The 12,701-nt window shown below is 36.5% G+C and overlaps 1 protein-coding gene across 1 annotated transcript in view; it reads right to left on the bottom strand.

Moving 5' to 3' along the window:
* The window catches only part of RPGR (retinitis pigmentosa GTPase regulator), a 70,560-nt gene that overhangs the window by 15,739 nt on the left and 42,120 nt on the right, over positions 1-12,701 (bottom strand). Inside the window, exons 14-15 of the mRNA XM_068908320.1 lie at positions 10,033-12,410; positions 8,211-8,271 (exon numbers count right to left, since the gene is read on the bottom strand). Coding sequence (XP_068764421.1) covers positions 8,211-8,271; positions 10,033-12,410 — 2,439 coding nt within the window. The remainder of the gene's footprint in view (positions 1-8,210; positions 8,272-10,032; positions 12,411-12,701) is intronic.

The following is a 12,701-nucleotide window of genomic DNA, read 5'->3' as shown; positions in this document are numbered from 1 at the left end:
TGTTTACAATATATAATATAGCATATACAGTAGTTTATGTTACCACATGTTCTTATTACTGTCATCCCCTGCTGTCTCCCTCCATTTTCTGCGGAAATTGTTTGCAATACCCCATTAACATATACTGCCCTATATTAGGTTACAAAAATGTCAGGTGCATTCCTATGTTTTTATAGCAGTCAGCACAAAAAAATATCAGATTTGACTGCAATATGCTGGTGGTGCAACAATAAAGTATAACAGCCTTGCAGGGGCCAACTGCAATAGCTGGGAACATCTGGGTGAAGAGAACAGTCTCTGACTGCACAGAAATAAACCTTAGAGGCTCAGATTTCAGGCCTTCAGTCTAGGCTGCCAATAAGACACTGTAAAAACATAAACATACACAAGATAGTCCAAAGTGGTTAGACTAAGGATTTAGACTAAGGATCCATTTTTAAAAGTAGCTTTCAGTGAAACTCAGGCTCTTAAGTATTCTTGGTACTTTTGAAGTTTTGCTAATGTTGGCCGCATATAGGAAAACATCACTCAAGTTATGAAGAGTACAACATTTAACGATGTCTCACTAGTGCTCAGTAATGGAAAAACAAGCAGAAACAAAAATTCTGTAAGTCAACTATTTAAGTCAACTATTGGCTCAGGTCACCATCTTTGAGAGCTGGTCTAAAACCGTGGCTTAAAAGTTCTTTGTCAGTTAATTTGTGTTCATATGATGAATGACTGCCTTCAGTGACAACTTCTTGGACACAAGACAGTGAGAGATGTGAGACACAGGATTTGATCACACTTCTGGTAATTCTATTAGGTAACATTGGTTTGCTAATTGTATAATTCTATGTCAACAGCACTCAACACAGATTATCTGATACTTGTAACAGTCCCTTAATGCTGTAGGCTTGAAACACTTTTTCAGCTTTCCTGCTGTCATGTAAGTACCCTGGTATACTAATGAAATGCTGAACTCATAATTTAATGCATGCTGTGCAAAGACTCAAGCAATTGAAAGTAATTTTTATGTTAGACATGAGTATCTGTAGTTACTGTTGAGCAAAAATTGAACTTTGAAGATAGTTACATCTTCTTGTTAATATGATGGGAGAAAATGTTTCACAGTAGTAGATGCCCACATAGTGATTCACTGATTACCATGAATACTTGATGACTAATTACCACAATAGTACTTGTGATACTACAATTGCGCCATCCCACAGGATGGTGTCACTTTGAGATATCTGGAACAAAACAGTGAAAAAATAGCTGTAAATAATATAGTTAAACACAGAAGTAGAAACTGATTGAAACTTGTTTTTCATGGTTGTGTTCCAAAGTCTCTTTATGCCAGTACTTTACTAAGCAATATATTTTGTTTACTAAAAGCCAAACACGAGGACCTATAAGTTTCACAGATCTATCTGCACTTTTGTCACAGGCTGGCAGTGCACATGCTTTGCATTAAGAGAATTAACCTGATTCCACTGCCTAATCAAGATTTCGGGTGTCATTCAGAGAGCAGAGTGATATTTAGCACACAGTGCTAGACAATCCCTTTTAGTGTCCTTATTGTGAAGATTATTTCAGTTGGCTTTGCTGTAATTATTCTGTGGCTTGCCACTTCACTGCTGTAGGTGTACCTAAAGAAAGATATGCCTCTGAATTTTTGTTTGAGTTTAAACAACTACTTAACAATGTATACAATCGTATCATAAAACTACATTTTAATAAAAGACAGTATTTGTACTTTCAGGTTTGTTTTAGAAACTTAATTTTTTTCACCACAAAAACAATTTAAAAAGAGTTACCTAAAGGATACTCTTTCTCCAGCAAACCAGAAAGGTTTTTTATTATTTATGCCAAAGAGAAATCAACATCTGAAATAGCTCAGATGCACTATGGCTTTCTTAAGCAAAATTGTATCTTCTCCCAAAAAGTTTGCTTTCCTTTAAGAATCAATAGATTGATTCATCAATTTCCAAGGTTAAAAAAAAAACCTGCAGAACTAGAAAGTATTTTTAATGTGTTTTGTGAAGCATCACAAAACAAGTTGAAGACTATTTACATCAAATATAACCTCTTATGAACTACTTTATACATAGTAACATAAAGACCTTTCAGTCTGCAGGCATTTGGAAACGGCATACCAAAAAAACTCCTGGGTACTTAAGCAAAACAGCTGAAATATAATGAGCAACTCCAAATCAGAATATGTTGATATCATCTCAAAAACTTATTGTGTCTCTGGAAGATATTATGCTGCATACAAAATGAATTCTTAATGCTAACAGACACAGAGGAAAACTAACTTGGGAATATTAGTCCACACTTGGATGCAGTTTGTGCATTTTTGTCCAAATTTTTATAGAAGGAAGTTTTAATATCTGGAGTTTGTCATGCAGCTCACACTCATTTCCAAGTGAATGACGACAGTCACTACTTTCTGCTTTTATTGTGGCACATAGCTTACAGTACTGTAAGTCTCTCCAAGATACAATCCTTTGTCGAAATCCGACTGGAGTCATACTAATTACTATTCGGTGCTTATACAAAAATATGGTCAAGGCAAGTTATTGCCACTAACTGCACAGCCCACAGGCAGGTTCTTCACGATATTCTGTTCTCCACACAATCCTGAAATGGATGCCCCGTGGGTCGCTACTGAAATCTCCACAGTCTCCAAGACTTAGCAGAGATTCTCAGCCTGAAAAGACATTGATGCAAAAGTGGCAATTTCTGTACAGTCCATCAAGAATCTTTAAACTCATTCTCACCTTGTAGCTTTTTGTGCGTGGTAGATTTTTTCAAGGCACATCCAACATAGTAACACAAGTCCTACCAACTTCCAAAAGCAATTTTCTCCCAAGTCATGCTGGTACTTTTGAAAATTCTATTCTAGGTATGTGAAGGTCCAATTTAAAATATATCTCATCTGCTTTCTCTTCTCTCTACAGAACACATTCAGTTTTGCTTTGTTTTCCTCTCCTCCCCCCACCCCTAGATGACAATGAAGTGCCTTATAACAGAATTTAAATTTTGCAGTAACGCTGTTGCTGTGTTTCTAATTGAGAGAGGTTTTGTGCCTTGGCTAAATGCTGGATAAAATGAAAGTTAATATTTTAAGCCTCCTGTAAGAAAACCAGCCTCTGTCAGCATGGTTCACAATCCTAAACTCATGCTAGATTGATGGCTATTGTTGAGTTTCCAATTGAAAAGCACAGCACAGTCTCCTTTATTTTATTATTATTTATTGGTACACAAGAGGTGGGGAATATTCCTTTTCAGTACTACTATATCCTTTGAGGTATAGCTGCAGAAAAAGGCTTTGTTTACTGTAAAATTGTCCTTAGAGCTACTTTTGTTTAGCACCTACAGCTATCAGCCACACTCTCAATATGGAACCACAAATATTTTACATTTCACACAAACTACATATGCAATTCTGGTGAAAAGCAGGGTATTCGTTACAAATTATAAAGGTCTGAATCTGGAACATTAAACTTGCGACATTCCAGCAGATTGCCCTGCAATCCACCTATCATGCAATAACAGAAAGAGCAAAGAGTCAGGTCTGGCATGTCTGTCATGACTGGTCCAATGTTGGGACATTTATCAAAGCCAGAACGGTAAATCTCAGTATACTTGACAATTCAGGACCCCAACAGTAAAAATGTTAGTAAGTATAATAAGTGTGTGTTTCTGAGTTTTACTTTGAAATAATTCTATTAATATTTATTTAAATTAGCATGAGGTTGCCAAGCAAAGAAGTAATGGGAACTATCACAAATCCTTAAAAAAGACAGTGATTAAGTGTACTTGTTTTATATTTTTGCAATAGAAAAATAAAGACTCTGTAGCTCTCAGAAGTGCAATTTTCTGAAGCAAAAGATATCTCACCAAAATCTTTTCAATATGCAAATGTAAATCTTTCCCTCTGTCCATTAAAACATATGAAAAAGTGCATAAATGTATTAGAAGCTCTGTAAGTGACTTCAGATCAAGAACACACTCCGAACTTAACTGAGGACAAAACTGTGCGTTTGCCAGTTCTGCAAGCAAAATATCGGCTCAGTTGCTCATAGAATGCTGCAGTATTAAATAATGCCATATATTTGCACTGCACATTTAGAAATGAGCTGAGAATTTGCTCTTTTATGCCAGTTACTATGTAGTGTATTGCAGTTTACAGATCTGATCATATTCTTTTGTCAGATTTTCTTATTTTTGAGCTTGATTCTGCAAACAATGAGATCAATGCAAATGTTGCTACTGACTTCAGTAGATGATGAATAAAATCTATGCTGCATTTCTTGTGGTAACAAATATCAGGATATTTTACCATAAGACTCATTTTAAAACTAAAGATAATACACAGAAGTTCAGGTGAGCTCACAGTTCACAAATCCAGCCTTATATATTGTATTGATATTGTGTATTTCATTTTATCTCAGTATCTTCATATATGTACTGTGAATTAGTAGGGGGAAAGAGATTTATAATGACCAGGTCCATATAATGACCATATGGACTACTAACGGCTAAGGCTAGCCAGTAGAGCTGACGCTCCGCTGAAACAGAAGAACTAAGATTCCTGGCAATTTTCAAATGTGCCCAAACTAGCACTTCATCACACCTTCTTCTAGTTCATATAACCACAGTATTTCTGAGATTTCCCATAGCAGCATGACTCTTAAAGCTCCCATTTCACAGATAAAGCTATAGAGACTGAAAATTTTGTAAGATTTCAATGGAAGTTAGGAGCCCAACATCATTAGGCCTCAACAAAAACAACGCACGAGTGCAAATTTAAGTGATTGCATCAACGACTGGCCAAAGTCTAATACAGTTTATCTTTAATAGAAGCTTTGACATCTTTCATTGAAATGCTACTTACGGAGAAGTTGTCTGATACTTTAAGAGTAGGCAGAAGCTTATGGACTTCTCAGTAAAACAAAACCAGAAAAAGATTGGAGCATGGACCTTAGTATCGTAGTATACACCTTAGTTTCTTTACAATAGGGAAGAGTATCTAGGGGACTTGCCCATATAAAATGCACTAAGAAAAAATCAGATTGCATTAATAAGACACTCTGCCTTTAATCTCCCTTCTGTATTAAAAAGAGTATTTGACAATGTTTTTGTTGAATGACTAGATTCACACCACAAACTCAATTAACAAAAATAAAATACTGTTTGCTATTCCAAGAGTTAAGATCAGACAGGATTCCTAGAGGCTCCCTTTCAAAGAATAAAAATGTGCCTACCCAGATAAGAAAGCAGAAGGAAAAAATACCAAATCAAACCCAGACATTTTCTGTAGTTTGGAGAAAGACGTTTTTGTTATACATCTTCCTTTATGCAAAGAGAACTATTATCTCAATAAATAAGTTGATATTTTCAGATAACAAGATGACAAACATTAACTGCTGAAATTTTGCAAGTATGAGAGAAGAGTTATCCTATTCAATGTATTCTAAAGTAATCTGGAAAAGAAGAGAACAATAATGTCTCAGGGCTTGCTGTTATTCAAGGTGGTAAAGACTATAGCTGATTATGTTGCAGAGGGATTTCATTACATAAAGTGACTGGGTGATAAAATTCAGTGTGGATAAACATAAAATAACCCACAACCCTTACTTCAGACACACAGCGGGGGACTTTGAAGTGTTAGTACCATTGTAAAACAGTATCTTGACATTACAGCTCAGAGTTCTATGGTGCAATGATCAGTAGGGGTCAAGTAAGTGAACAGAAAATTATTAAGGAAGGAATAAGAAAACAAAATATACAATGTCACTATGCTGCTGTATAAATCCATGATGCACCTGCCTTTGGAATACTAACCAACTTCTGATCGCCCATCTGAAAAAGGCTGTTGTAAGAAGGGCCTCAAGGATTATTGGAATTTGGGAACAGACTTGTCTGACAAATCTTTGGCAATAAAAAAATGGAACGTGGGAACATAGAGGTCTATAAAATCACTGTGGGGAAATCCGCATGGCACACTTTGCCCCTTGGTAATGTGGCCTGGATAACAACAGCTGGTCAGACAGGATTGTGAGTGTAAATAGTGTGCGCAAGTTGAACACCAAAACTTTGGAGGTCTTTTGCCCTCAAATCAAGAAAGCTAAAAAGGAAACTACCAATGACAAAGTATGCTAAATCAAGGAATTAGCCTGAAAAGAAGTATAAAAGCATGAAAATTTGTCACAGTGGTGGGGAGAAGTGGGAAAAGGGCAGCAGTCAAATCTGGGTTTGAGACTGCTAGAAGTTGCCCTGCTGGCATTGTCACTTCCATCTCGGCTTGACAGAGCAGTCTCCCAGCCCGACGCCTGTGTTTCAATCAGTGAACTAACAGTACAAGGTACAACAAGTAAGGGACCTGCACCTTGTGTTTGGGTTCATGAAGTTATGGAGTGCTTTTTCAACAGCATGTGGATTAGCAGATTAAAGGAAGCAGCCTAGGTATACATAAACCTGGAGCACCCTTCTCTCTCACAGGAGGTGTGTGCAAAAAACAGACCCGCACCCCAGAAGATGGGGTTTGTGCTTGTAACTCATGCTTCCTATGAGAAAGGGTCTGTGTATATGTAATTATGTGCAAGTGTGTGTGAGAGTGCAGGAGTGTGTGATGCAGGATTAGAACTTCTGGGATCAGCTGTGGAAGGGTGTTCAGACATCTGTAGGTGTTCATTAACATTGTGTAAGCTTCTAGTATTGTTGTTACCTGCTGTATTGCCAATATTGCTCTTGAATGTGTAGCTCACTGAATCCTAGTTAACTGTTCTTAATAAATCAATAAACCAGTTCAACCCTGATTTGATTTAAACCACGTGAGTTGAGCGGTTGTTCCCTGGGATAATCAAGTTCTTTTCCTCTTCTAATACCAGAACATGGAGGCATCAAATGAAACTAACAAAGGATAGATTTAAGATAAAAAAAAAGTTACTTCTTTATACAAGATGTAAGGTAATCTAAGACTGTTTGCCAAAATATGTTTTGGACACTAAACACTTCTGTGGGTTCAAAAAGTGATTGAAAGAAGTTCATTGGAGAAAAATGATTATTGATACAACAGATACATCTTCTGAGCCACGTATTATTGAAGGCTGAGAAACTGCATAGAAGAAGTATTGCTACAGGATTGCTCTATTCTTGTTTTTTTTTTTGCTAGGCATTCAGTAGTAGCCACTGGTAGAAACAAGATATTGGTCCAGATAGATGTTTGATCTGAACACTACATCTGTTGTTTTCTTGCCCCATTGCTGGATTTTTTTCTCGACTAAAAATCACTTCAAGATTACTTCTGCCATGTTGCTTAAGTACTGCACATAAATCTTTTTGTATCGCATAATAAATGTCAAGTCCATTCTCAATTTCCATAAAACCACAAGTACCTAACTTTATAAACCAATATGAGTCAAACTCAAAATTTCACTCTAGTTATGCTAATTGAGTTCCAAAGTTCCCCCAAATGCCAGAAACATTGGCACAGTATACAATTTATGTAACAACACTGTGCAAAACCTTTAGAAGTGCTGCATCAATGCTCTGCTTTTCCCCTGCCACAGGAATCATTCACAAAGCAAAATAAAATCAGTTCTCACTTTAATGAATGCTTATCCAGACAGAATAAGGAAAAGGAGATGCCTGTAACTTATCTTCACTACTCTCCTGGGAAGCCTTAGGAAGCTTTATGCTATCGGTGCAAGGTACGACAGAAACAACAAATGGTTCCCATTTACCTAAGGTTTTAGATTAAAAGCTACAGTCAAGCAGTAAATTAAGAGGCATTCCTATGTGCAACCTGTGATCACTGGCTTCCAAAGTGCTTTCACTTTTTCCTTTCCTATCTTTCAGATATTTTTATAAGACATAATAGATTTTTTTTGTATTAGAATTACAGCACAGTTTTCTTCTAAGACTGAAAAGAATCACAAATAAGATGTTATATCCAAGAAACACAGTTTCAGGCCTACAAAAATCCCCTTCAAAATTACTCTAAGTTTAATCACAGTACCATCCTAATCTTTCCTAAGAAACATAAAGACACCTTAGCTGCACTTGGTTTCAGAAGCAACTATTGTTATAGCAGTTCTGTCATAAAGCAGTACTTCTGCAAAACAAATGGGGACTCCATTAATAGAGAGAGCTGTTTTCTCAGGAAGTGCATTTAACTGTTAAAATATTCCACACTCTCAGAATATCAGCATACTTACCGTTTTCCAAAGATTTACACACGCTGATGTCAAGATAATGTGTTCCAGAAAAATCCAAAGCCTGAAATTAATTTTAAAGGGACAAAATACTAGTCACTAGACTAACTAAATTTGTTAAAATTATGCTAACTGAAAGTGATCTTACCTTTCAAATGTGGTGAACAGAAGGGGTGACTGAGAAAGGGTTGAGTTGCACTAGAATCTACTGGTAAACTACTGATCTACTGTAGCCTTTTTAGAAAATAAATTCTGGAGACATTGTGCCAAAGATATTTTAATGTCAGTATCTTACAAAACAACATTCAAAATGATTCATAATCTCAGCTTAAGTTTTGATCTATTAACGTTTTTATTGAGTGGCATTTGCTCATTTTGATTTCTTTCTTCTCTTGTCCTCATTTTCAAATACGATTTAAATAATTATTTTTCCAGAGAATGCTGATGCTGAGATCTGCTTAAGAAATTTTCTTAGAACACCCATCAGCACAGTATTAAAATAAAAATACTGAATGACAGAAGAGCCCATATTCCTTCTTTTACCAGTTCAACCACTATAGCAGTAAAGCAATATCTTTACAAGTCACAAAATCATATTAAAAACAATTTGCAAGATTTGTTGCTATTAAGAAAATAAGTTCTTTTTATATATTTTAAGGAAACAGAAACATTAACATACTCTTTCTCAAAAAGAGTTTAGAATTTCAAGTTAGTTTCTCTTCTATTCCATCTAGCTTCTTGGTTTACTACATTATCTTCTTTCTGGAGATCACTCCTGTGACTTTTAGAAAGGAAAGACACCAATCTCCTCCCATGAGGAGAAGCTTAGGCTTTGATCTTGAAGACACAAATAAACTTCACACCACAACAAAATATAGTCCCCTTCTGGTAGTCTTAGAGAAAGATGACTAAAGAAAGATGCATGTAACAGACTTTCATGGGTCGATGGTGAATCTCTTCTGTATTGCAGAGTATATACAAGTAAATAATGTTTTACAGGTGTATATTTTAAGCTCTTAAATTATGTCTAAGCACCAAATGTGACAGTAAAAAATTATCACTAAATGGATGCATTCTGACTATAATGCAATCTAGGCCAGATTCTGAGACACGATGTTCATCTTTTTTGCATGTAATTATTGTGTTTTGACACTAAAATAAGAAGTCGACCTTAAGAAATTTGAAAAAACTCAAACCTCCATTTACCAATGCCTATATTTGCATTTACCTTCCATCTACTGACCCATGTACGTTTGGCATCCTGTCCTTTCTTTAGTTTACACTGAGTGCTCAAACAACATCTTACCTATATATGAACAGTGGAAAAGAGGAGGGGAAGAATATGGACTGGTGCCAAATATTAAAAATATGTAGTTTTCATGATTTACTGATATTCATTTCATATGAGGCACATTGACAAGTTAGCTATCCTGTAACTAAAACTGAAGTATTACCTTAAGAAACCTGATTAAAAGGCAGAGAAGATTACACTGCTACAATGCATAGTTTATGTTGTTAGTGTGAAATCATAATTTAGAGGCAAACATGTTTTGCCTCCTCAGCACTTATTTTTAAATCTGCAACAGTGTTGTATATGATAAAGATGACTGTATCAATAGTTTATATCATTTTTGTCTCATAAAAGTTTCCTAAATCTAAATATTTTCTCCATTCTCTTTCAAGGAATTGGCACTTAAAGTATGTGCATAATAATACATTTTGACGACTTTTAAAAATAATTTTTAAAGTAATAAAAATCAATCTAAAATAGTTTTAAAGCACCCTGAATAGGCTTAAAATGCATCTCTAGTAGTCCACATGCTACTTCAGTGTTAAATAATGAGGTAGTACATTGTTCCAAAATTGTTCTGAATTATGTAATCCATTTGCTACACAGTGTTTGGACTTCATTTTTTGTTTAGAGCTGTTTGGCATAGCAGTACTTTCTGTCTTGTCTGGCTTCCTGCTGTTTTTGCTTTTCTTCTGTGGAAGGTTATTACTATCAATCTTTTTTTTGTGTTTTGTTTTCTCCTCCTCCTCCACTTCTTCTTCTTCCTCTTCTTCCTCCTCTTCTTTTTCCTGCTCTTCTTCTTCTTCTTTTTCTTCTTCTTCTCCCTCTTCCTCTTCTTCCTCCTCCTCCCCCTCTTGCTCTTCTTCCTCTTCTCCCTCTTCCCTTTCTCCTTCCTCCTCTCCCTCCTCCCCTTCTTCCTCCTCCTTTCCCTCCTCCCCTTCTTCCTCCTCCTCTCCCTCCTCCCCTTCTTCCTCCTCCTTTCCCTCCTCCCCTTCTTCCTCCTCCTCTCCCTCCTCCTCTTCTTCCTCCTCCTCTCCCTCTTCACCTTCTTCCTCCATTTCCTCTTCTCCTTCTGCTTCTTCCCCTTCTCCCTCTTCTTCCGCCTCTTCTCCATCTTCTTCCTCTTCTCCTTCCTTTTCCCCCTTTTCTTCACCCTTGTTTTCTTCTCCTTCCCCCTCCTCCCCTTCTGTTTCTACCTCTATTCCTTCCTCTTCCTCCTCTTCTTCTCCTTGCTCTTCCACTTCATTCTCCCCATCTTCCTCTCCTTCCTCTTCCATTCCATCCTTCTGCACCTCCTCTTTCATTTCATTCACATCTTCCTCCTCCTGTTCTCCTGATACGTCTTCTTCTTCCCTCCCTGCCAACACTTTCTCTAACTCTTCCTCTTCATCTTCATCTCTTTCATCCTCCCTTTCTTCCCTTTCTTCTTCATTTTCTTGCTCATCTTCTCCCTCCTGCTCTGCCTCTACATCTTTTTCTTTCTCCTTCTCTCTGCCTACTCCTCCTTCCTCACTCTCGTCCCTTCCTTCACTTTTAACCTGTTCGTCCTTTTCTTTTTCCATTTGTTCCTCTTCTGCATGCTCCTCCTCCTCAATATCCTCTTCTCCCTCACTCAGCATTTCTTCTTCCTCTGTGAATCTGCCTTCCTCATCTTCTTGCTCCTTGCCATATCCTTCTTGATGATTCTCTTCAGCCTCTTCTGCACCCTCATTTTCACTGTCTCCTTCAATCTGCGATTCATCTCTTTCATTTTCTTCCTCACTATCTTTTTCCTTTTCAACTTCAGCTCTTTCTACTGAAATATTTCTGTCTCTATCTTTTTCAGCCTCACTCTCTTCTTCTTCCTCCCTTAGTTCAACTTCACTGTCAACTTTTTCATCCAGTTTTTCTTTTTCACTTTCAGCCTTTTCACTGTCTTCACTCTCCTGCTCTTGATTAGATTCCTCTTCATTCTGAACTTCTAACTGTCTGCTTTCATCAGATGTAGCTTCAGAATTTGTTTCTTCCTCATTCAGACTTTTTATATCAGTCTCTTCTACATATTCTTTTTCATTATTTGCTTGTTTCTCTTCAGTCTCGCTATCTTCTTCTTGTACGTCCAAATCTTTCACATTTTCCACCTCTTTTGTTGCCTTCTGGGTATCTTCGTCTTCACAGTAGTCTCCTTTTTTTCCCCTATTCTTAAGCATGAATTTTGCAAGTTCATTACTACTTTCCTCACTTGAAGATGATGACATAGTTACAGCTATTTGTTTCAAAAATCGATCCTTTTTTTTAAACTCCCTCTGTTCTTCATTACTTTCTTCCTCTCTGACAAGTATTCTTTCATATTTATCAGCTTTTTCAATTCCATTCTTTGTTTTGTTTTCCCATTCTACTGCTTCTTTACTTCCTTGCTTTTTAACAAGATTGTATTTCTGTACAACTAGTGAACCAGTGTGGGGTTGATCACTGCATGCAGAAGGAAGTATATCTTTTTTAAGGGATTGCTTAGATTTAACAACTTTTGACTTTTTATTGGAAGAACTTGTTTTTTCTGTTAGAATTTGCTTTTCACTGGAAAGATCATAAGCTATTTCCTGTCCGACAGATTCAGGATTTTCTGAATATTCTTTTTTCCTTTTCACTAGTTTGCATTTGTCCCTAACAATTTGTTGAAAATCACTTTTCAAAGTACCAACGCTTCGTGCATGCTCATATCTACCTGTCACGTTTTTTTTATCAGCCACAGGCTTCCCTACAAAGGCACTACTTTTTTCTAAGTCTACATACTGTCCCAGTGACTCTGAAAGTGAAGACTGCTTTTGTAAAGAATTAGAGTCTAATTTTGAGCCCTTCTGCACAAAATTAGAATCTATGTTTTGCATCCCACCCTTACCATCTCTTTTCAGTTTCACATTTTTATTGTTCTTCTATTCCACATGAGAAGCAGAAAATTAAAAAGAAAGAAGGAAAACATTAAGGACAGCATAAATGACAGCAAAAGAAAAAGACTATACAAACATCTGAACAAGAAAAGAAACAATTTCTGTGATGGAACTAAAAGGTGGCACAAAAGGTGGAATGAAAATGAGTTGTTAAAAGTGCATGTATTAGAAAAATGAAAATTCTGTTGATAGGAAAGGTTTTTCACAGTCCAAGCACTTAATGTGAACGGGAGAAGAACTATGCAACCACTATCATATCCTATAAGCTACAGCATA

This window comes from Struthio camelus, chromosome 1 (genome assembly GCF_040807025.1).
Source record: "Struthio camelus isolate bStrCam1 chromosome 1, bStrCam1.hap1, whole genome shotgun sequence".
In the NCBI taxonomy this organism is placed as follows: Eukaryota; Metazoa; Chordata; class Aves; order Struthioniformes; family Struthionidae; genus Struthio; species Struthio camelus.
The sequence above is the reverse complement of the archived record's forward strand: the minus strand, read 5'-3'. Positions and strand labels throughout refer to the sequence as shown.